Source organism: Sinohyriopsis cumingii, chromosome 4 (genome assembly GCF_028554795.1).
Source record: "Sinohyriopsis cumingii isolate HCF-2022 chromosome 4, ASM2855479v2, whole genome shotgun sequence".
In the NCBI taxonomy this organism is placed as follows: Eukaryota; Metazoa; Mollusca; class Bivalvia; order Unionida; family Unionidae; genus Sinohyriopsis; species Sinohyriopsis cumingii.
In genome coordinates this window covers 78,251,580-78,278,552 of record NC_142964.1, presented here as the reverse complement: position 1 = coordinate 78,278,552, position 26,973 = coordinate 78,251,580, and the positions used below count along the sequence as shown (strand labels likewise).

The 26,973-nt window shown below is 36.7% G+C and overlaps 1 protein-coding gene across 1 annotated transcript in view; it reads left to right on the top strand.

Annotated features, from left to right (window-relative positions):
• Positions 1–26,973, top strand: part of LOC149801503 (scavenger receptor cysteine-rich domain-containing protein DMBT1-like) — a 230,825-nt gene that overhangs the window by 85,348 nt on the left and 118,504 nt on the right. The window contains exons 11-15 of the mRNA XM_089955679.1: positions 3,955–4,290; positions 6,748–7,071; positions 17,276–17,439; positions 22,628–22,790; positions 23,663–23,974. Coding sequence (XP_089811805.1) covers positions 3,955–4,290; positions 6,748–7,071; positions 17,276–17,439; positions 22,628–22,790; positions 23,663–23,974 — 1,299 coding nt within the window. The remainder of the gene's footprint in view (positions 1–3,954; positions 4,291–6,747; positions 7,072–17,275; positions 17,440–22,627; positions 22,791–23,662; positions 23,975–26,973) is intronic.

The following is a 26,973-nucleotide window of genomic DNA, read 5'->3' as shown; positions in this document are numbered from 1 at the left end:
AAAGGTAAAGGTCACTGTCACTACAAGAAGAAAAATGGCCCAGAACAGTAACATTAGCTGCACGTTACATACCTGGACCAAACTTTGTGATGGCCCTAAATGAGGAACTGTATCAGATTTGGGGACAGATGGTCAAATGTCATGGTCACTCTCACTGAAAGAAGTAATAATTTTTGTGCAATAATATTACAGTAGTTTTAATATACATCACATGCCTTGATTAGACTTCATGGATTGCTTGCACTTTGGGTAAGAAAAAAAAATATGATTTGGAGCTCAAAAGATCAGAGGATAAGGTACTGTGAATGCAAGAGGAAAAATAGTTTCCAAACATATTAACAACAGTTTTAAATCACAGACCTGTTCCGAACTTTGTGGATCGCTTACACTTAGGCCATGGGAAAGCCAGTTGCTGTTGGGGACTAATAAGCATGGGGCTGGCACATAATGTGATGTTCACAGTACTCTTGTCAAAAACGGGTGAATGTTTTAAATATACACCACTCCCTCGATAACACGCGTCCTGATAACTTGTGAACTTGCTTATAATGCAATATCAGGAATGGATCCTATTTTTTAAACCAGAAAATACCCCTAAAATTGATCCCTATTTGTTGAACTTGATGAAAATCATAATCAAAATTGGTAACAGAAACTTTGATACATCATTTGTTTTATCGTTGAAAGTGGTAGATAGGACCTGGAAATTTTAATCAACATTATAAAATATCACATTTAAAAATTGGTCATACAATTTTTTACATTTTCTTTCCCAATGACATTCCTAGTACACCGCAATTAATGATATGTAAGAAAATTTTGATAAATGGTAATGTCACTTATGCTGAGTGGAGGCATTACTTTAATAAATAAATACAAATTAAATAATTTGTTTATCAGTTGATATTTGTGTTCCAGTGTTATCTTTTAGTTTCTTTTATGTGGGGGCCCCAAGTGGCCCAGTGGTCTAAAGCTCTCACTGTTACAGACCACTGCCATCTCACTGTTTTCTGCGTGGGTTCAAGTCTTGGGTTCAGCCAATGTGGGTATGTGAGAAAGCTTGCAAGTAGCTTCTCAGTGGTCGGTGATTCTTTCCCGGGTTCTTCCTCAACCCTTATTACTGGTCACCATGTATAGCTATCTTGTGCTAAAAAATGGTGTTAAACCCTACAGCAACAAAAATCCTCTTATGTGTAATCGTCATAAATGCAATTTGTCCTCTTGTACTTAAACGTAAAATGTGTCAATCTACCATAACAGCTATGTCCGCGAACATTTCACTGAGAACCTGATTAAGTACTGACCATGTTTTGATAACTGACTTGCGGAAGTATTTGTTGTATTGTTGCACTGAATTAAAAGCTCACCTCCTTTGTATTTTCATGTTAGTTACGTCTTTTGAATCAAATAAAGGAGGTGGAATAAAAGAGAAGTTAAAAGGCATAAAAATCCTACAAACTTAAAAATCTAGTGGGCCCCGGTCGTATGTCGGGTGAACTCACTTCATTTGATCAATCGAACACTGTTATAAATGGTATTGTGTATGTAACATAAACTACATTAAATTAACTGGCTCTTTCATAACTGTGATCAAAGATAACAAGGCAGCCAAGCGAAATGAATACTTTGTAAAATAAAAGAGCTTGATTTCACAGATATGGACCATTGTAGGCAAGCGAGTTTCAGAGAATTCTTGAACTTGCACTTAAGGATTATAAGAAGTTTCATTATTATACTTCCAATGAAATCACGACATCAATATTGTACTAATTAAACAATACAAAATTTGTTGAGTTTTGACGCAGATGATTGTCTCACAAAACAAATGTCGCATGTTTTTGAGAAAAAGGAATCTTGTTTGGTGGTATATCAACAAAAAAGTTAGTCTCATTCCCCGCTCTGTGGACTCTCGATTTGGCAGGATACTATTAAACACCACTATGGGAACCAGACTTATCAAGAAAACAAAAAGCAGTGACGTATTACACAGATTTTTTGCATACACAGTGATGATGGTTGTTGAAACTACAGGTGCTCAACATGAGCTTGATGTTGATGTGAGCTTGATGTTGAGAAAAAACCCAATAATCTGAAGGAAAATAAATCATACAGAGTGACAAAAATATCTTAGATTACCCCCATGACCCGTTCTGACATAGGACCCTCTCTATCATACTATATAAGAGAGAAGGAACGTAACTTTCAAATACTTGGTTCCACCCATGACCCTCGATTTCCTTCTGCTATTTCCATCTTTATATAATTGATGTGTCAACATGGTAACAAAAAATTTCAACTGAAAATATGAATAAACTTTATGGTGAGATAACTTGAATGGACATATATCATTTTGGCATACATTATGTTGTCACATTTTGGAATGGTATTGGTACTTGCTTCAATCAGAAGTTGCATATATTATTATACTCTGGATATGGTAGAGGTCGACTTCTAGCATAAATTAAGAAGTATTTGATCTTAATTGATTTTGGTAATAGACTGCTTTGGTGGCTAAGTGGTTAGAGCATCTGCCTTGGATGTGGAAGGTCATGGGATCTAACCCCGGCTGAGTCATACCAAAGACTTATAAAAATGGTATAACAGCTGCCTTGCTAGTTGATCAGCATTAAGAGGTTAGTGTTAGGACTGGTCGGCCTGGTGTCAGGATAATGTGACTGGGTGGGACAGCATGCTATACGTCTGCAGCATGATGCCCCAGTGCTAGACATCACTATAAACTACCACGCTGGAGACATCGTAGTGATATGACTGAAAAATTGTTAAAGCTGTGTTAAAAATAAAAATCACACACGCACACATTTTGTTAATACTTCATGTCTATTTAGACCGTTAAGCAACATAATATTTTCCAATGTTCATGAACTTATCCAGAATTTACAGGAATTAAAATATGTCGTAATGGGCTGATCACTGGCAGTATTTAAATAATATGCACTAATATCAATGCATGTATATGAACAGACTGACATAATTTTATTATCAAAAGAACAAACCCAAAAGTTGTGGTTCTTTATTTGTTAAAGTAAACATTATCATGTAAATATTCTTTAGTGGCAATCATGGGTAGAATGCAACCAAGTTTACCTACCCATACTTTTGAAAATCATTGAACTTGCATCAGTACAAAATCCTGACTGTGGATGTAAAATTTTTCGTTGCAAAATATTCAGAAAAAAAAATGTAATTTTATTAATATATAAATTAATTGTACATAGAGAAAAGTGACTGTCTTCCTTGGATGTGGGAGATTGTGGGTTCGAAACCCGGCTGAGTCATACCAAAGACTTTTAAAAATGGTACCAACAGCTGCCTTGCTAGACGCTCAGCATTAAGAGGTGAGTGTTTGGACTGGTTGGCCTGGTGTCAGGATAATGTGACTGAGTGGGACATGATGCTATATCTCTGTGGCATGATGTCCCAGTGTTAGATACCACAGTAAACTGCCACACTGCAGTAATTGTAGCAATATGACTGAAAAATTGTTAAAGCATGATGTAAAAAATCCAAATCACACACACAGAGAAAAGTAATTATTTTGTAATGTCCAGATATTTTCATTAATTATGGTACTCATGTTTCTCTATATATTCTTGTTTAGGAGTGTGAACCAGTATTTTATCTTAAACTTTGAAATGAAGGAGTGGGTATATTTTCCAATAATGCCATGACAAAAATAGATTGAAAAATTAATTACTTTGCAGCTAAATAGAATACTAGTGGGATAATTTATTTTGGGAAAATATAGAAATATTCCAGTTGAAAACAACCTTTACTAGGAATACCAGCTTTATCTAGCAGTGTAATTAAGTTTATCTTAGATCATGTGTTTGCCATTACGGAAGTATTGGATTTCTTATCATGAAATTGCACTTTTTTACATTATTTCACTTAACTTTCACTTAACCTCAAAGGTCTATTCTGTCTTCTATACAGTTCGTCTTATGGGTGGTTCACGCTCAGCAGACTATATTGCTGGCCGTCTAGAAGTGTTGGATGTGTCTGGAGCAAACAACTGGCTAACAGTGTGTGCAACTTCCTTCAATCAGAGTGATGCTGACACAGTGTGCAGAGACTTGGGATTTCCTTTTGCTCAGATTCTTGCCCCAGTGTCATTTGGTGAGGCGAGTTCGTGGAGATATTACACAGGTATGGTGTGTAAAGAGGGTGGTACCAACACACATAAGGATTGCACATTTGAAGCAGGATTCTGTAAGGACCCCAAAAGGAATCAAGCCAGTGTATTGTGCTCCAAGTCAGCATCTGACCCAAGTATGACAAATTTTTTATCTCTTTTTTTTGTTGCTTTTATATATATATATATATATATATATATATATATATATATATATATATATATATATATATATATATATATATATATATACTGGATCTTTGAGAGATCTTTTTGTTTTGTTAAGGAAACATTATAGAGAATTTGAAGATGACAGAAAATATTGTGTAGCAAGGCAGAGAAACTGGCCAAGCACTTTTAATATCCGTGGATTCCTTTGTTCAGTACAACAACAAAAACAGATAACAACTGCAAGCACAATATGGAAAGTGAATGTCTTTTTACACACAGCTTTGTTAGGGCGAAACCGAAATCAATGACTCTAATACTAACATATCTGAACCAATCAGAAATTGGGCCACAAAATAGTCTTCTTGCCAAATTTGAATACCTGATTAGCTAGTGTAATAATTCAAAGTATTCAGTTTTGTCTTTATTAGATTATTTGTTTTTTGTTTTTGTGATAAGACAATGATATGTATTGTTTTTGTGTTTGTTATATGTTTGTGTCATCCAGCTCATAAAAGGGACATGTAAATCGTCAATGTCTGGCCAGTTTCTCTCACTTATATCCCTGCACCAGCCCTGTGTTGTGTGTGTATCAACAGTTGCTATTGTAAACCTATTCTAAAATACACAGGAATAATTTTGACCAAATTTGGCATAGAGCATCGTAGCATGAGGGGCTTTCAGACTTGTGCAGATGATGCCTATCTATCATCAAATATGGCCATTATTGCTAAAAGTATTTAAAACCCAATTAGCAACTTGTTCTCAAAAACTACAGAATAGAATTTGATCAAATTTTACAGAAAACATCCTGGCAGATAGACTTTTAAAGTTTCTGCAAATGCTGATCTGTCTTTAAGTATCTCTGCTGTTACTTAAAATAGAAAAGCCATTGTTACTAAAATTAGAAAAATCTTTATTTTAAAAAAAAACAACTTCTTGTTCAAAACTGCTAAATAGAATTGATCAGACCTGACAAAATGCATCTTGTATTAAAGGTTTAAAACATGTACAAAATGATTCTGGTCCACCATTAAAGCATTCCAGCTGTCTGAAGTCAGACATCCCCATCGCTGCTCTCTAAAAAACTGCATTCAAGTATTAGGTCTCTCAGAAGACAGGCTGTTTCTGGCAGCAGTTTTGATTTCATTTTGAAAACTAAAATCCCTTTCAACTATAGATACCTAGAGTAGAAGTAAGACTATGACTTTGGCAACTTGGAAAAGCTGTCAGAGTGATAAAGTCATTATTTCCACTCTGAATAATGTGACATGTTAATTTTTGGTGAATTATGAGGGATTTGCATCTAAAATCTTTCCCACTCCAAAGGAGTTCCTCAGCTATCAATGAGGGCAGGCTGCTTTCTAAGTGTCTGTCCATAGTTGCCAACGTTTGTATTTCCATACTCATTTCTGTCATCCTCAGACATGAATGAAATTTCACAAAAAATAGAATTGCCATTTTGGAAACTAGATCTGCAGCTATTGCTGGAAACCAGAACTCTATTTTCCTGATTGAACTGTTGGTGAACTTTTCCTTCCTGCATTGAAATTATTTATGCAAGACTGATTTGTTGATGGGGGTCTCCTTCCTTGTACTATGTACACTTCACACCAGCTGAAACAAAAACTCATGAAGAAAGTATCCATCGTTTGACTTTTAGAACAAATTAATTTCTGTGTACTACTGTTAGTGTTGGGTCTCAACATGGCCAGGTCATTATCATCATCAACATGGCCAGGTCATTATCATCATCAACATGGCCAGGTCATTATCATCATCAACATGGCCGGGTCATTATCAGCATCAACATGGCTAGGTCATTATCAGCATCAACATTTCCAGGTCATTATCATCATTCTGATAGAGGAGGCATAAATGGGTCGTCATGGAAATTATAATCATCCAAAGATGAGTTGTAGCAAAGAAGTTTAATGCAGTAGTGTTTTTCTTGTGTAGAATTCCTTGGCTGCACTATTACTGGTTGAGACTATTCAGGTTTTCTCTTCTTATTGCTGACCATTTAACATAGTAGGAAATGTTAGACAGTAAGGTTATCTATTTATTCTGCAGCTTGACCTGTGCATAAATGATATTAAACTACTTTTTGATCCAGTAATGATTGATCCTTCTCTTGAACTAACTGCCATCACCTTAGAAGAGAAACTGTTATGATCACTCCTTATATAAATCACAGGAGCAAAGTGATTTGTTGATATGCACTTTACATGGTGACAAATCACTTTGCTTCTGATGTTTTTGTTAGAGTTATTGTCCTTTGAATCTTGTAACCTGATATCATATAAGACAGAATGTTGTGTATACTACTTAGTCTCAATAATATGGGATCCTCGGTGAGCTCATGTATGAAGTAAAAAAAATCCAGGCAAGTCAATTCCGTCATCTTGAAACATTTTCATTCTTAGATCTGAAGTTCACCATAAGTAATAACATCTTCCATGGAGAGGTTTTGGTGGAGCAGTTTGGTATGAAGGGAACAATCTGCACAGATGGTTGGGACGACAGGGATGCAAAGGTTCTTTGTAAGCAGCAAGGTTATGCAGGAGGAGTGGCATTTGGAGTGCCGGTCAATCAGGGCACTGATGTTCGAGAGAATCCAGTGTGGTTCACGGAAGTGAATTGTACGGGTAATGAGACATCCCTTAAAAGCTGTCCAATGAGTCGTGTTGTAAGCAGCAAGTGCTCAGTCTCTGAGAGATCTGCAAGTGTACTGTGCTATAAATCTGGAGGTAAGAAGAATAATCAGAATCAGTGAATTACAATAACTGAAAATTATAATAATATAAAATTCTGTATCAGTTGCAAAGTATAGACCAGAAACTGGTATCTTTTTTTCAGCTCACTTGTTCTCTTTGTTTTGTTCATGATAACATTTTGTGCTAATGTTTCTAGAAGTCACGTTCAGGGTGAGTTCATCATAGCAAGACCTAGTGTTCCACAAAGCGATTGTTTTGATAATAGATCTTCTTTGGAATGTTTGATAATTATGCATTGCTTTCCTGAAATAATTGAAGGTTCCATGTTTTTGACAAAAGTAAGCATAAGAAGGTATTCATTCATCAAGAGGAACTAGAACAACTGGAGTGGCTTGCATTGCAAATTCCTGTGCTTTCTACCCTATATTCAACACTTCACCACCCCCCACCGTACTCAACCCTACCCCAAGACAGTGACACAAAGTGATAATATTCAATCTGACTGTTATATTATGAGTCTTAATGCTATGATTACATATATAACACGTTTGATTAGGAAACTGTTGATTTAATTACAGTTTGACCTTTTTACCCTCCCTTCTATGGACCTTTGAGGGTGAGAGCCAAAGATGACACACCTTTTGCAAGTGGTTATCACAAGTGCAAACAGAATTGCAATGATTTTTTTAAAATTTCACCTATCAACTTAGGAGATGTGTTATTGGACAGACAGAGATTATCACAATATCCATGATGCTTTTATAAATGTTTTGAGCTAAAAAAACACATTTGATAGAAGAGTAATATTTCTATAATGTAGATTTTCAAAGGATACACAAAAGTTAGACATACATTCATTGTAAATTTGATTTGCCTGCCTGTAACAGACAGACTGGTTATATAATTGTCATGCAGGCATAGCATAGGCAATAAAAAATGTTGTGTGGTCTACAGACCAGTCTATGTGTAGTGGTATATTAAATGCCACACTGGAAAGAATGAAGGTTGCTGATTAGAAGTGAGAAAATTTGTAAATGTTTTTTTATGTCTGGGTAAATTGTACACTATAGTAGGCTTGAACCTAATACCTTTTTCATTTGATCGATGTTGCTCAACAAGTACTAATGAAGGTAAATAAAGATATCTCACCAAGCCAGATTTTCATAGTGAGTACTCACGAGTCAAATTTTCTCAAAATCTGCTCATGTGGAATTTCATTTTCAGTTTCCTCTTTGATAGATCATGCTTAGGATGAAAGCATGTTTCTTCTTCCAATACGTTACCCAGTCATAATACCTTAGAGAACTACTACTACCGTCCAGTTCTAGCCTCCTTGGCTATACCCTTTTATCTAACAAGTTTAAAGTTATTTGCATGCTTAGGTGGCAGCTAGATGGAGTGATCTACTCTGGATACAGGGATTGGCACCAAACCCTTCATACTAGTTGTGCTTGTACCATGTAGCATGCTGCAGCTTGTTCAGTTTAGTTTTGCCACTCACCTCTGCTGGGGTATAGGCTGCCCACAAAAGATTGCCAGAGACTTATGTCCTGTGCCATCCCCTCGAGCTGACTCAAGGTGTGATCCAGCTTAGGTGTTTCATGGTTGGCCCCTTCTTCACTTGCTTTGAGGGTTCCACCTCAATGCCTGTCTGGTAATGTTGGTTGGCGGCTTACATAGGGTGTGTCCTATCCAACCTCACCTTCTCTTATTGATCTCATCCTCTACTGGAAGCTGGGGCTTCTCTGCCACAGGTTGCTGTTGCTGATGGTGTCTGGTCAGTGGATCTGAATAATTCTTCTTAGGCAGCTGTTGATGAAGGTCTGAACTCTCTTTACAGTCGACTTGGTGGTTCTCCAGGTCTCTGCTCCATACAGTAGAACTGACTTGACATTTGAGTTGAACAGTCTGATCTTGGTAGTCAAGGAAATTTCTTTGGAGCTCCAGATGTTCTTGAGCTCTATGAAAGCTGCTCTTGCCTGTCCGATCCTTGCCTTGACAACTGCATCTGTGCCACCCTGCTGGTTGATAATGCTGCCCAGGTATTTGAAGGGCTACATCTCCTCCAGGATGCTTCCATGCAGTGTGACTGGATTGTTGCTGACATAATTGATCTTAAGGATCTTCGTTTTGTCTTTGTGGATGTTGAAGCCAACCTGTGCTTATGTGGCTGCCAGTATGTCAGTCTTGTACTGCATTTGCTACTGACTATGTGTCAAGAGAGCTAGGTCATCAGCAAAGTCCAGGTCCTCAAGTTGACTCCACAATGTCCGCAGGATCCCATTTCTCCACCCATTGGTGGACATCTTCATAATCCAGTCGATGGCGAGAAGGAAGAGAAGTGGCAACAGCAAGCAGCCTTGCCTCATGCCAGTCCACACTAGGAAGCTGTCTGTGTGCTGTCCTGCATGAATGAATCTCTGCAGGACATTCCATTATAATTGTTCTTGATCAGGTTCACCAGCTTGATTGGGATGTTGTAGTGGCGAAGAAGTTTCCAGATTGTCTCTCAGTCCACGCTGTCGAATGCCTTCTCATAATCGACAAAGTTGATGTAGAGTGAAGAATTCCACTCCAATGATTCCTCCATTATGATGTAAAGAGTAGCTATTTGGTCTGTACATGATCTGTTCAGCCAGAAGCCTGCTTGCTCATCTTGTAATTGGGGGTCAATGTCCTCTTTTATCCTCTCCAAGAGGACCCAGTTGAAGACTTTCCCTGGTAATGAAAACTTTCCCTGGTAATGAAAAGAGTGTGATTCGTCTGTAGTTGGAGCTATTGCTGAGGTCACCTTTCTTTGGGATCTTAATGAGGTATCCCTCCTTCCGGTCAGTTAGTATTTGTTCTTACTCCCAGATCTTCTCAAAGAGGGGGTATAGCATTTTCACTGAAGCCTCTAGGTCTGCTCTGAGGGCTTCTGCTGGGATGTCATCAGTTCCAGCTGCATTGCCATTCTTTCACTGGGTGATGGCTTTCCTTATCTCGTCTCTGGTGGGATTTTCAAAGCTTATGGGGAGATCTTTGTTGGCTGGGTGGATTTCTGGGGAATTTAGTGGTGCTGGCCTGTTCAACAGTTCTTCAAAATGTTCTGCCGAGCTATTCATTTGGTGTTCTGTACTTGCTGTGGTCTTTCCCTGCTTGTCCTTTACAGGTCTCCCTGTTTTGCTGTACTTGCCGGACAGCTTCTTGGTGATGTCATAATGATGCATCTTGGGCCTTACTTAATCATTCAGACAGAGAAGCCTCTCAATCCACATACTGTGTATGAAGTTTTCTACCTTAAAGCAAATTGGATGAGTGTTTTCTTCAAAGAGAAGTATACTCTGTATATAAATTTCCTACTTTTCTGTTCTTTCATTATTCGATAACAAAGTTTCTGGCTTTTCAGTATCATCACTTTGCCATCCTCACACACTTAGATGCTCTTGGCACATACCTTGGCACATACCTGCAGTGGTCATGATTGCCTCCCCTCACATTGCTACAGCTATTTTTAAATAGGTGCAGGTCTTGTGATTGATATAGAATATTGCTGTGTAATGTCTACTACAGTTAGGTACATACAGGTAGATTTTCTTTATTAATCTAGTCTTAGCATCTACTTCTTAGTTATATACATGACACTGTCCTGATTTTAAAATGAAAGAATTAAAAATATAACATAAAGTATGATGAATGAAATCCTAAAGTCAGAAATAGTTTTATCTATTCCAAAAGTTTTGAGTAATCTAAATGGGTTCCAAAGGTATCTGAAATGATGGTCAGTAATGTACTGATGTATCAACAGTACAGTTGTTGTTGTTGTTGTTGTGGGGTTTAACGCCATTTTTCAGCACGATAGGCTATACATGGCGGCCAGTATTAATGGTGGAGGAAGAACCCGGAAAACCCCGGAAAGAACCACCGACCCACGAGAAGCTACTGGCAAGCTTTCTCACATGCCCATATTGGCTGAATCTTAGACTCGAACCGCCGCAGACAGAGGTGAGATGGCAGTGATCCGTAACGAAGAGCGCTTTAGACCACTCGGCCACTCGGGGCCCCATCAACAGTACAGAAGAATCACTATGATATAAATCTCAAAATATATGTAATTGAATTCACTGTTATCCCTTGACAGCATTTATATATCCAAATGTCTTTAAATGAATTCACAGTAATCCATTGACAGGTTTTTTATATCCAAATATTTTTGAATGAATTCACAATAATTCCTTACAGCTAAAATTTCAATTAATCTTTAAATTTTGAGCACTGTAATTCCAACAAATGATTAACAAATAATGATTTCCTCTCTATTTAACAATTCCAAGACTGGTAATACTACTAAAAATGCTTAATTCCATGCAAAAATTCTCTTAAATAAAATGCTAAGTCGTAAATGCTAAAACATGAGGATAGTTCATTGACTCATATTCATTGCAAATTGAACTGGTAAACAGAGAGTTACACTAACTAACCAAGAATTAGGTCAGTCTATCCTTTAAAAAATTGTTGTGACCTCCATTCACAGCATGTGATGTTTGTCTGGATTCAACCTTGGAACTTATGAATTAATCTATGCATTTGATAATTGACTCATCTAAGAGTACAAACTTATGATGAATAGGGAAATTAGTATTTAAAATATTATTAACTAAATAACCCATACAAGCTACAGTTATGGATGATAATATGCATAATATAGATATACATAACACATTATCTTACAATTAATATTATAGCATCCACATTGTATTAGTATCAATAATGATGCCTCAGTGCATTTTGATGTGCAAGTATGTTGTCTACTTTAGAAAATTCAATTATGTTACTGTGTAGTTTTTGTCTGTGTTCAGATATGTGCAGGTAAGTTTTCTATGCACAATTTAGCATCCACTTCATAGTTTCTAAAAGCAATCTTTATGTGATTTTACTTGTATAGATAGCTGGTCTGTACTACTGGTAACTTTTATTAGAATTGATATTTTACCATCCACTTTGTAAATATTAATAGCAATGCTCCAATGCTATTCCTGCATGGGCAGCCACATGTGCCATTTTACCAGTAATTGTCATAACGAATAGTGAGATGGAGAACAAACAAGTCTCAGTTATCATCTTGCATATCAGAATTATAGAACATCATGTCAACCAAGATGGCAACCTTTGACGTGACAGAAATCTCCCATATGCCTCTGATCATTATGGGTTATGATCACAGTCAATTGTACAGTATCAGCCACCGTGTCTAGTCAACCTGCATGGTGGCAGCACCTGGGCTACATTCAACAAAATCATCAGGTGAGCTATATTTAGGAGCAAGATATAATATTCCTTGTTACTGTCCTTCTCAATCTTGGTTTCCTTGTAAACAAGGGCAAGTCCAGCCTTGTACCATATCAACAATTTGTTCATCTAAGTATGGAATTCAACAATTAGTTAAGGACAGAATATGTTTCCCTCAGGAATGAGTATTGAAATTCAGTACAATTGTAGTGGTTCCTTGCTTATATGGGACTATCTACCCACCTAAGATTTCCTTCACCTACTGGGTTTGCTTAGTGCAGTAGTGGAAGTCCTAGGTCATTACAACTGATTCTGTTGTTGAATGGAGGCTGTGACTTTGCCCATTAGACCAAGTTCTCACAATCTGCACATTTTATATAGTGCCATCTCAGAAGATGGACAACCTCACTTGGCTCGTGTTATGTGTTCCTCTGTAGTACAATCTCTGGAAATCACAATCTGTACTGATGCAAGCACAGAAGGCTAGTAGGGCACACCTCCTTCAATCAGTTCAGGAAGATTGTGAGGTGTGGCCCCACACACAGGATCATCATTTTTATATTGACATTCTTGAGATGAAAGCCATTTTGAAAGCTTTTCATTGGTGGCAGGAGGATGTAAATGAGAGAGGAGTTATCACACTGTCTGACAACTCCACTGTGGTGATTTATCTCAAATGGCAAGTTGAACCAAGCCTCCAGCCCTTTGCATCCTTGCTTGGAATTTGCTTAAGTGACATCTTCAATGTCAAATCTTCATCCAAGTTTGTAATATTCCAGGCCAACTGAATGTGTTAGTGCAATTGTTGTCCTGGGAGAATCAGGTAATGCAAACAGAATGGTCTCTTTATCCTTTGGTTTTCACTCAGATATGTGCCTGATGTGATCCATGGTGGACCTATCTGTGACAATGTGGAATACCAAACTCCCAATCTTTGTCCCACCAGTCCCAGATCCAAAGGCCTCAGAGCAGTCAGTACATTTTTTGCCTGGATGCATATACTTACCCTCCAATACCACTGATTCCAAAGGTGCATCAGTTAATCTCCATGAAAATCAAGAGAGTCACTCATCTGCTCAAGGAACCACAATGGCAGTTGTTTCATCCCAACCCAGAGTTGATGAATCTGCATGTCTGCATCATATTACACAAACACTCAGGAACAAACATTTTACAGTTCTCACAACCAGTGGTGGATAAATCAGTCAAGTAAGATGGCCCATCTCTTTACAAGCATATAAAGGCAAAAGGAATATCTTCACACATTGGAGTGCCCAAGAACACATTATACCAATGCAGGCATCAGTACCTCAAATAGCTAACTTCCTAATATGGATTTTTGATGAAAAACAGTTAGCACCAATCACAATTAAAGGTTACCATTCCACAGTCACTGATACCCTGCATCATTATGGAAGAGAAATATCAGAAAAAACAAAGACCTCTCTGATCTTCTATCATGCCTATCAACTCTCATGCTGGGAGGAAAAAACTCCAGATTTTTGGGGTTATTCTATGCCTACCTCCCGATTTCATAATATCTTCTGATAATTTGTAGAGTTTTCCCGATTATTACATTATGCCTGTAGGGGCCCTGAGTGGCTGAGTGGTCTAAAGCGCTCTCCGTTATGGATCACTGCCATCTCACCTCTGTCTGCGTGGGTTCAAGTCTCGGATTTGGCCAATGTGGGTATGTGAGAAAGCTTGCCAGTAGCTTCTCAAGGGTCGGTGGTTCTTTCTGGGGATTTCCCAGGTTCTTCCTCCACCATTAATACTGGCCGCCATGTATAGCCTATCGTCTGCTGAAAAATGGCATTAAACAACAACAACAACAAAAACAACTACATTATGCCTGTCTATTTTCATTACTCCTAAAGAAAACCTACACAAATAGTTGTATCTTATGCAATCCATAGAAGCCTTGTTCTGTTTTATCACCCATGAATATTGTTGTGACATAATCATTATTATCACACTACCAACATTTTTTTTTATGTAAATAGAATGTTAAGTTTAAACACTATTGATGTCAACTTATGATTTTTTTTAAAACCTGGAACATAACTAAAATCAGAAAATAAACCACAGCAATAAAATTGTCAGCAATTAACTTTAATCCCAAGAAATGATCACTATGAATGCTTCACTATCTCTGTTCCTATCAAAGAAACTTACATGAGTGAACACCAGGCATTGCTGTACTGTATATAGAAACATTAATTAAATTAGAAGAAGGAATGAAGAAGCATAACAAGCAGCTTATGTGCCCTCAAAAAACGTAATTCAAAATAATATATTATTTATTAAACAGTGTTAAATGCATTTTGAGTTCAGAATATAGACAAAATTTGAGATAAAAAATGGGGGGGGGGTTCCACATGTATGGTAGCTTCAAAATTGTGTATTTAGGCGCCTCTAGTTATGACAAAATAGGGCATCATTTATTTTCCAATCAATTGCTGGTGTTTACATAACACACTGAAGAATCTGTTTTCTTTGGATTGTGTTAGAAGGTCAGTCCTTTTTACAAGATAATTGCAATGATAAGGTTTAAATGTTAAAAAGTCACACTGGCTTTCTTGCTGATTTATTTATGACTAACCTGTAGCTATTGTGCAGCTTGGCCACAGCTGACAAGAATATGAAAATAGGGCATGCCCTGGGGGAAAATGAGAAATGTCATAGAGAGAAACGGTGCATTATTTTGAAGATTTCACTCATATTAGACACAGTACATCAATCAATATGTAGTCCAAAAAAAAAGCCCAATTTTTAGGTCCCAATTTCCCTTTTTTTTATTCAATCTTCCTACTTGTCAGGCTTTTGAAAAGTTGACAGGTATGTCCAGTTTTGATTACACACATATGAAGATGTTGGCTCTTTGCCCAGGTGTAATCTATTATGGGTACAAATCTGGCTGAGCACGACTCCATTTGATCTATTCTCAAGAACCTTTTTGGTTCATCTCTTATCAAACACCTCCTTCCCCACTCCATTAGTGAATGGAAGGCAAAACAAGTAAAATACTTGTTCTGTCCATGGACCCAAAATAACTGCAGTTCTGACAGGGTGGGTCAGTATCAGTCATGATGGTCTCAGCAGTCATTGCCATGAACAGGCTCCAGTTCATGCAAATCAGACTTTTGTAATGAAATTCCTGTATATGATGGACATTTCATCACAAGGTCATCTACAGGACCCAGTGCAGGCACTAAGGTGGTACTTGAGAACTGAGTCATTTCATTGACGGAGATCATGCCCTTCTATTGAAACCTCACAGAGCGAAAGGACAACTTATCATCACAGACACTTTCGTTCTGGATGAAGTGAATTATTTATTCCACGTGTTGGAATATAGCTCCAGAGAATTTGCTTCTCATCTCAGCTCATGAAGCTATGGGTTCAACTTGATCTGGTAGGACCTATAGCTGTGTACACGAGGTTACCTTTCTGGGTCCTTCACAAGGACATGATTTCTCAGCTTCCACTGGATATGTTGCAGGAGAAAAAATTTCCTTTTTGAAGCCACTTCCCCAAGATATGGAGTCTATTCTCCAGTCAGGTTATCTAGAAGGTGTCTCACATAACTTAGGGTATTGGAGATGGTCTTTCCAGGGCAAGGGTATGTATCTCTCTGACTATCTGTGTCCTATTCTTCTGAGGTAGTACATGACCATGTAAGTATTTGAAGAAGAAAAGAATTTTTCTTGTAAAATTTGTTTCTTCAATAACACTTACTTGATCATAATAAACATAAACCTTCTGAGCCTCCCTGCAGTTACATCCATATAGAGAATGTGCCTTCAACTCCAGTCATAACTGAAGTATTCATGGGATTTGGTGTCAATTCCTGTCTCAAGGGGAGATCACTAACTGCCACCTATGTGGACAGATAACTTATAGCTTTTTAGCTGAAAGGTTCAGGCCTGGTAGGTCTGGATTTGGGAGGTAGTAGTAGTTTTCTAGGGTGTTAGGTAAGTATTAAGGAATAAACATTTTATTAAGAAAAAAATTGATTTCAACTGGTCTTTCCACTAAAAGATAGTATTTTGGTCAGACATTACCATTATGCTCAATTAGACACAGATATCACCTTTCATTAGCTGTGTTGGTGTTGGTGTTGTCTGTATTAAGACTTTATATAAAAGATTTTAAAGTTATCTCCTGTATACATTTGTTTCTGTATTCAGTTGAAACTAGGATTCCTGTCTCGCTTGCTCTGGCGGCTATGATTTGTATTTGTCATAGCACTGTTTATAGGTGATGATAATAAAATCCATCATATGCAATAATGTATGATAGGGGAATCCTGTCCAAGGGTGACAGAATGTGTTCCTGTACACAAAATCTGATCCCACAGGATGGGATTTTTTTTTGTCTTACACCAATGCATATGACGGAATATTTTTCTTTAATTTCTGATTAGAATAGAGTGGTGGTAAAAAAAAGATCATAAGTATGAGTGTAACTAGATAAAGATAAATATTTTCTTTTAAAAAATTGTATCTTTGGATAGAACATAACAAATTAGTTTAAAACAAAGAATTTACTATAAACAAGAATTTATATTTATACTCTGGAAAAATTTCTTTTCAATATTAATTTAAAATTATGATAGAAATATTGGAGACATTCTTGACATCAAGAACATAATGAAATTATCAGTAGTGTCAACAAGTGCACTCATATGGGATAATTGTTTCCCATATGGCTTTCTCACATGGTCATGCTGTATCACACATAAAGGAGAAAAATTATTTTGTGAAACCCAAATCTAGATTATGCTACATGTCTAAGATATAGTTCCTTCTTCAATTGGTATTGTATCGGGATGAGACACCTATCGCCACAAGTACAATCACAGCATTACAGATCATGATTGCTGTTAATTGCTTTTTTCATTGTGCAAATTAAATATTATAAGGTGTTTAAGATAAAAATGTGTAATTGGTTTATTTACATTTCACAGAGATTAAAGTAAGATTAGCCAATTCAAATGGGAGTGACCACTATGGCCGTGTTGAAATTCAGTATGAAGGAGGATGGGGTACAGTGTGTGATTATGGATGGTCAGTTTTTGATGCCCGAGTTCTTTGTCGCCAACAGGGGTTCAAGGATGGGATAGCATTTAAGGTAGAGTTTTTACTATATTTCAGTGCGTATATAATGCAATGGAAACATGTTGCTTACCTTGAAAATTTTATGACCATTTATAATTACATGCAGTGCATAACAGATGTACTACTAAGACTCAATCTGAGAAAAGAATATTTTATAAAACATCGGTTGAAAATGCTGAAAATCCAACCAAAATATGGACCAAACAAAAACAGTATGTGTGTGTATGCAGTTTGGCAGTTTATAGTGATGTCTAACACTGGGGCATCATGCCGCAGACATGTAGCATGATGTCCCACTCAGTCACATTATCCTGACACCAGGCCAACAAGGCCTGACACTTAAACCTCTTAATGCTGAGCACCTAGCATGGCAGCTTTTAGTATATTTTTATATAAGTCTTTGGTATGACTAGGTCAGGGTTTGAACCCACAATCTCTCACATCTGAGGCAGATGCTCTAACCACTAGGCCACATAAGCGGTCAACAAAAACAGTAAGATACCAAATCAGCTAATAATTGATGAGAAAATTATCAATGATATACATGATATTGTTAAAAGATTCAGTGAGCACTTTATTACATATACATATTGAATACTGTTGCAAAAATATCATGTAAAAAGAATTTATTAAATCTAAAATCCCTGAAAATGTACAGTTCACAATTCCATTTATGCCATGTTTAGATGTAATAAGTGAATTGAAAATGTTATTTTCTAAGAAATCAACTGGATTTGGTCAGATTGGTCCATTCATCTTAGAAAACATGCAGATATTATTATTCCATCTCTTACCAACATAATTAATCAAAGCATTGCTAAGGGAATCTTTCATCTTTCCATTTCAACTGAAGTCTGTCTAGATTATGTCTGTTTACAAAAATGGATTCAAGATCAAATCCAGAATATCTGTTCTGCCAACAATATCCAGACTGTTTGAAATACATGTTTCCAATCATCACTGGTTACCTTTTACAGTACTGTTTAAATCACTCCTTGCAAGAATTTAGACAGAACCATTCCTGTCAATCTGCACTTGCAAAACTCACTGATGACTGGCTGCTTGATATGGACAATGGAGAATTGGTTGGAACTAATATGTATTTTAATTTTAAGGTTTTGATTTAGTTGACCATCCAATAGTTGCATGGAGCCTTGAAAAGTACAAGTGTTCTCATTTATCATTCTCATGGTTCAATTATACATCCATGACAGAAACCAACAAGTTGTTATTAAAAACATTCAATCAGAGCTAATGTCCATGAACAAAGGAGTTCCACAGGGTTCTATTTTATGGTCTGTATTATTCATATTGTTTATAAATGACTAACCCCTGTATGTACAAAATTCAGAAACTTATCTATATGCGGATGAGACTACTTTGTGTAAGTCTGATTCTAATGTTAAAACAGTAAACAAACAATTGGGTAAAGATTTATTTGAAGTCGAACATCAGTACTCACTTAATAACAATGTTTATCAATCCCCTCAAAACCAAGATAATGTTGCTTGGAACAAGTCAAAGATTATCTGAATAAATATCCAAATTTTGAACTGTTTATTGAAGATAATTGAATAGAAAATTTTGACAAGAATATAGTCTGGTGCAAATTATGCAAATCAGTGAAACACGTTGTTCTGTAGTGAACTCAAGAATTTAACTTTTACAAAGGATAAAAAGTTACCTACCACTCAACTAGTGGAATTTATTCAACAGTTCATTCATTCTTCCTCTTCTGGACTACTTGCTGCACAGTTTGGGGAAATACAACTTATACCAATATTGAAACAATCCACAAACTTAAAAGAGAAAGGCAGCAAGAATTATCCTAAATTTACCATTGGATATACCATTAAAAATTCTATTGTCAGAATGGAAATGGTTAAAATTGAAAAGCAGATAATCCTACCACAAGTCATTATTAATGTTCAAATTGATGAATTGTTCTCAATATTTGCATGGCATGTTTCATTTTAAGTCAGAAAAACAACATCAAGGAGCTAAACTGACATCAACTACAAATGATCAGTGCAGAATATATAACACTGGACAACAAATTTTTACAAAAGTCATGTTACTGAAATAAAATTAGTCAATTCTTATCAATTTTTATGTGCTGAACACGAATATGACAGTCAAATTGCAAAATTGGCTCTAGTTTTTTTGTAATCTGCAAGAAATTAATGTTTACATAACGAAATGCATTCCAATAGTAAAAGGTCAACTGTAATAGCCTACCTATAAAAAATCAAGTCATTGACTACATCTTAGATTTCTTCGCCTGTCTCTTGTACAGCTGTTCGGGAGCATCTCTGAGGAGTGTCCAGCAGTAGTCAGCCAGCATTGTAGTGGACCATTTTCCCTGGTATCTTTGTTCCATTGTTGCGATATCTTGATGAAAACGTTCGCCGTGTTCATCACTAACAATACCACAGTTGCTAGGAAAGAAATCCAAATGGGAATGAAGGAAGTGAATCTTTAGAGACATATTGCAGCCAAGTTTCTTATACTTCATCAACATGTCTTCTACTAGTTCCTTATAGTTTTCTGCCCTAACATTTCCGAGGAAGTTTGTAGAAACTAGGCGAAAAGCATTCCATGCTTGTTTCGCGTCACCTTCCAGCAAGTTGTTGAACCGGTCATCTTTGAAAAGCTCTCGAATCTGAGGACCCACAAAAACTCCCTCTTTAATCTTTGCTTCGCTGAGTCGAGGGAATTTTTCATGCAGGTATCGGAATGCTGGCAAAGTCCGGTCAATGGCTTTCACGAAGTTCTTCATCAAACCTAGTTTGATGTGAAGGGGTGGTAGCAAGATTTTCTGAGCCTCAACCAGAGCTGGGTGTTGGATATTGTTCTCTCCAATGGCTACATTCTGCCTGTGAGTCCATTCCTTCCTCATGTAGTGCATTTCCCTTGCTCGGCTATCCCACTCGCATAAGAAACACATGTATTTTGTATATCCTTGCTGCAGTCCCATTAAAAGGGCAACTACCTTCAAATCACCACAGAGGTGCCAGCTGTACTTGTTATACTCAATGGAATTCAGTAGCTGCCTTAAGTTATCGTATGTCTCTTTCATGTGGACAGCATACGCTACTGGAATAGATGGAAGAATGTTTCCATTGTGCAAAAGCACAGCCTTGAGACTCAGTTTCGAAGAGTCCACAAATAGTCTCCATTCTTGTGGGTCATGAGTGATTTTTAAAGCATTCATGAGGCCCTCAATATCGGAACAGAATATCAGATTACTTTCCTTTCTGAAGAAAGGCTCCAATTGCTGGTGGCACTTTCGATATGCAGTAATTGTGACATCTACTTCTAGAAGATTCCATTGTTGGAGTCTTGATCCTAGCAATTCTGCCTTGTTCTTTGATAAGTCCAAATCACGAATCAGGTCATTTAGTTCTTCCTGTGTTATTCTGTGTGGGGTTGATGATGCACCACAGTGAAAATCTGGATCACTGCATGCTGATGGACCAGGAGAAGAACAGGTCGACTCACCTTTGTCTTCGTCAGATGAATCAAGAGAATATTCTGCTGGAGGTTCTGGAATAGGAAGTCCCTCACCATGTGGAACTGGTCTCAATGCAGACGGAATGTTTGGGTAGACTATTCTCGACTTCTTTCGCTTCGTTATTCCGCCGGAAAGAGGAGGAACCAAGCAGAAGTAACAGTCATTTAGGTGGTTGCTTGGCTCTCTCCACACCATTGGGACTGCAAACGGCATTGATGACCTTTTGCAATTCAACCACTGTGAAAGCTGTGTTGTACATGTAGCACAGCATATATGCGGAGCCCAAGGCTTGTCTTGGTCACCAACCTTGCATCCGAAGTAAAGATGATATGCCTTCTTCACTTGAGAATTGATACTTTTCTTCTGGTTGGCAAATGTCACTTCCCCACAAATATAGCAAAAATTGTCCGCGGTATTAACACACTTTCGAGGCATTACTGTTCTTTATTGTACGTAAATGGATAAAATAATAAGTTTTATGTAACAGTAGCTTGAACTGTCTCGCACAACGTCTAAAATATTTTAAATGCTGAACCTATCTGATTGGGCTTTATATAGTACACTGCTTACGTCAGCTTCAGCAGCCGCCTGGCATTAGTATAATAGGCCTACACATGTATAGTACACTGCTGACGTCAACTTACTTCAGCAGCCGCATGGCATTAGTATTGCATTGCATCAGAAAATGATGCAATCAACTGTGGATGATGTGAGCATGATGGTATTATGCAATGTTACATCATTATTCCGGATGTTGCTGCAGTCCTACTGGAGAAATTTACACAGTGAAACATAGAAAATGAGGTATATGAATATCTTCAAAACGAGAGCCAATACAAATTTTTCACGGTTATATTCGTGTTCGGCACACCAAAATACTACAGATTAGGGCCTTTTCAAGTCAGTAATGATTTCACTGTTGACCAGTGATACCTTTTCCCAAAACAAATATATTGAAAAAAATCATTTGCTTATTCTGGTGCTATTTTATGACATGAACTCCTCATAGTCATTAGATTAGAAACAAATCGACATGTGTTCAAAACAAAATTGTATAATGATTAGTACATTGAAGGGCAGTTGTCACTTAAAATATTGAAATACATGCTCTCCAATTTTTTATTGATTGCATATCATATACACTTTGTGCTTACAGTATCCTGGGGTCCTCAAGGGAGAATATTATTTTATACTAACAGAGCTACCCTCATAAAATAGTGCTGTTTATTATTATTATTATTATTGTTATTTTTGTTGGTGTTATTATTATTAAAACTATTTTTTTCCTTTCTGAAATAAGGTCTTATTATGATTAAGAACTCGATATGGTGTAAGAAAACAAAGACTGCTTATTGATTTGCTCTTGATTGTTTTTGAAGTACAGCAACCTTTACATTTGTATTTCTTCTAATGAAATTTTACTAATAATTAGCATTGAGAAAATATGAGGCTAACAGATCTGTGACATATCTAACAATGTGCTTCAGAGTTCCAATACATTATTTGTAAATTATTGCTACATGTAGAAGGATGAATATCAATGTGAACAAAGTTTGAACAAATTTTTAGACCATAATACATATTTATTTTTGCTGGTAAATTTTGCATCCTTGCAATGCAAACTAAATATTTTCATTTCTAAACACATTTTGGCTGTAAATTAATAGCATTTAAAATCTACTTTTAGAGTTCACCCTATGGTCCTGGCTCAGGGCCAGTGTATTTGTCAGATATGGCGTGCGACTCTACGGAGGCTACCCTGCTGGCATGCCCTAATAAAGGCTGGGCAAATGTGGATTCCATGTGTAAAGATCACACAAGGGATGCATCGGTTTACTGTTACAGGGAAGGTGAGTGGAAAAGTTGGGCTGGCATGTAAAAGTTTTAAGTTCTTAGGCATAGAATACTTAGGTATCTGTATTTGCATTTTTGAAATCCACATCCTAGCAGATACATTGTTTCAACTCTATAGTTGAAACTAAGCAACAGAAAAAGCAAAACTAGTAAATTTTTTAAAATTCAGCAAATAATTGATATCTCTAATTTATCAAACGAAATTTTAAGTGGAAATTACAGTATTGTGAATTAAATCTGAAATAACCATAAAAGTTCTATCACAGTTACAAAAATGTAGAATATTCCAAATGAATTACAAGACTTGAATGTGCTGATGTACCAATGGCCTTGAATGCTCTGATGTACCAATAGTATTGTTATATCACAGTGATATAATCCAGTATGTCTTTGAATTCACAAAGACTGAGTCTTGAAATCAAACATTTTTGAATTCACAACAATCCCAAAATAGTGTTTTAGTCCAAAAGTCAATGAGCACTTTGTAGTAATTAAAATAATTCCTCTCAAATTATGACTGAACAAAATTTAAATTGATTCCACAGAGACTGATGTTAAGATAGAAATTAATAACTTTATTGATAAAATGACCAGTATCTGTGTTGCTTTCCAATCAAATTTGTAAACAAATTTATTTCTATAACATTATAAGGTCATAATTAAAGCTGAGTCTTATAATTAAACACAAGCAAACAACCATGGGAGGAATCAGGTACACACTGAAACTATCCAAAATCATGGACAAAGATCAGAATCTTCAGTTATTAAGGTTGACATGATTTTGAACTATGATTGATTTTAAAAATAGATGTTTTTGGCTTTGCATTCTAATGCATTTTATTCAGTTGAATTTTAAACTTTTTTTCAGTGATGACAAACATAGAAGATAACTATGGGCCTGTCAGTGTATGGAATGATGGGAAGTATTCTGCAGTTTGTTCAGATGGCTTTGATGATAAAGATGCCAAGGTGGCTTGCAGAAACATGGGATTTGAATACGGGACCAGTCTATGTTGCTCAGCTTTTGGAGATGTGAATTCCAGTCCAATTTTAATATCCAATGTAAACTGTATTGGTACAGAAGTGAACTTCACTCAGTGTCCTTTTGAATATGGTGCCCTTACTTGCAAATCCAAAGAATACGCTTCAGTGGTTTGTTCCAAGACAGAGCCACAATTTGGTATGACTTGACTGTTATTATATTTTTTTTATATAGAATTCACATTTAGGGAATAACTGGAAATAAATCTTTGTATTCCAGATCTAACAGTAATTTGTTTGTATTTCCCTGCTTTAGCTTAAAAAAGTTTGTTAACAAATTTTGCTTGTAGGTAATTAATGTGGACTACTGTACTTAGATCACTTACTTAGATATTGTTTAGCCATTACTATTTATGGGATACACTGATGTGTTGACAATAAATGAAATGTAGATGGTTTAGTTTGGCTCTAGCAATCATGAAATGTCAAGTTGTAAAAATAGTCATGGAAATCACTTTAGATTTAGGTGATGTAAGGAATGGGTTGTCATGATAAGTAAGATTGAGGTGACAGGAAACCAATGTTATTAAGTTAGTAATATGGCCCTTATTTAGTTAGACCAGAAGAAATCAATTGCAATTTGTTTATATTCAAAACAGTTTAGTTTATCAGTATTGTTAGGCAGCTTCTTCAAATATGTTACCTGATCATACTGCATTTAGGAGTAAATCTACTACCTAGCAAAATGATCCCTCCTAAGCTAAAGAAGACATTGTTTTTTATTAATTGGCATAATAAACTATTAAAGGGATTGATTATAGCGTGGTCGGAGGTCTGCAACCAGGTAAATGTTTATTTGGACTCACTGATTTTTACAAGATGTAGTCATTTAGAGCAGCCAGTTGATGATAATTTGTGGCACTACACAATCATGTATTGAACGAATGCGTGGTTGACTGGTTTCCAAATATAGCACTTGGAAACATTATATAATACTGTAATATTTGAGCAACCAATCTTCTCAGATTTTCTTGGTCTGCCCAGTATGTAGTGAAAAGTAAAAACCATTTCGATATACTTTTGCCAATATTTTATTAAAATAATGAAGGTCACCAGATGAATGACTCATCAGGAGTTTGTTAAATTCAGTTTGTCTACATATCTAAGTAATTAACAGCTGATAGTGAATGACATTGGTATTGAAAAGTGGCCATGGCCAGTAAAGGACCAAGCTTATATTAAAAACATATGTATAATAACTTTACAGGAACATAAATCAAACATGGCCATGGGTAACCTTATGACCTTTGGAAGTACAAAATGTATTTCAGCACTTGTTTGCAATTACCCAAGTCACCAGTTCAGTCCAATCCACATATTGAAGCACATTGTGGTTTTTATGTGCCCAGCATAAGGTGGAATGTATTATGATGTTGTCTATCTACAGTTGCCAGACTTTGTGGATGACTTGCATTTGTGGTAAAAAAGAACATTATTGATTTCAAGGTCAAAAGATAATGTCAAGGTCACTGAATGAGAGAAGAAAAGTGGTGTGTGCACAATAACTCAAGGTTTTCATCACCTATGGTTACCAAACTTTGTGGATGGCTTGCATTTGGTTCAAGGACAAACCTGATTGATTTTGGAGATAAATGATCAAAGGGTAAGGTCACTGATCAGAAGAAGCAAAATATGGTTTCCACACAGTAATGTAAGTTATTCATGACATTCTTTAAACAAACCTTGTGGATAGCCAGCACTGGGTATGGAAGAAAGCTGTTGATTTGGGGGTGAAAAGGTCATGGTCACTTACTAAAACAAGACATGTTTTCCACACAGCAATATTAGTACTAAATTGCAGACCTTGCCCAGTCTTTGTGGATGGCTTGCACTCATGTTCAGGTAGATGCTTGTTGATTTCAGGTTCAAAAGGGTAGATTTCAAGATCACTCTGACTGAAAGAATAAAATGATTTTCTGTACAGAAATTTCTTGGGTTGGAGGTATATTGTGCCATCCACATTAGTTTTGTTCACACTGTCAATTTCAAAGAACTGGATTTTAATATCATAGGATCCATACCACAGCAGCAGCTGTTAATTTATAGCTGCATCAAAAGATGCCTCTCTCCATGTACATATTCCTGAAAGATCACCACATTCATGCTTCAGATTGTAACCTCATTCTTCCAGTTTTTTCTTTCAAGGCCAGATAGTAGAAGTCTAAAACTTAGACCTCCGTCTTGAAGAGAGAATGGAAAACCAGGAAGTCCCCCCACAATTCAGGGCACAAACATGTAAACAAACTATCAAGAAATCCCTTTCCTTTCGTTGAAAACTTCAAGGGCCACAGATGTTAAGACATGGGGAGTCAGTGATCATTTTTGACCCAGTTTCTTTCCCTGACACCCTTAAATTGTAGGAAATTATGCCATACTTCAGTCTTCACAGAAGGGAGGCAGATTCCAGCATTTTGCTGTTATGGAATAGAAACGACTTTTCTCCAATGACCCTTGGATGATGAATCTCCCTATTGTCAAATGCTTCTTTACTATAGGTGTCATAAGATACCCATAATAGCCAATGTTCACAGTGTAAACTAACAGATTTTGCTCCAGACTGTTCTTTGCCCCAAATGCCATTGGCCAACTTTTATCTGGTCATAAATCTAAATTCTCTCAGCCGGTGCCATTGGCCAACTTTTATCTGGTCATAAATCTAAATTCTCTCAGCCGGTTCATTTGGGCAGTATGATACAGGATGGAAACCAGAAGATCAGTTCACAACATCATTCTGGATGGAAGCCAGAAGATCAGTTCACAACACCATTCTGGATGGAAACCAGAAGATCAGTTCACAACACCATTCTGGATGGAAACCAGAAGATCAGTTCACAACACCATTCTGGAGGCAGAATTTCCAGTCAGTTTAGATCTGCAAAATGCCTACCTCCACAGTCTACAAGTATTTCCAGAAATTCCTTGGAAATTTAAAATGGTTTCTAGAGACATGGTATACTAGTTCAGAGCACTCCCTTTTGTCTTAGTATCAGTGCTCGGATGTTACCAAAAGCTAAAGACCATGTCATGTTGCATCTCTGAACCAAATTGACATCCATGACTTATAACTGCCTAAAAGAATCAAGTGAGTTATCTTTTATATATAGACATGAAATCTTTTGTTTTGCTTTCTTTTCCTCA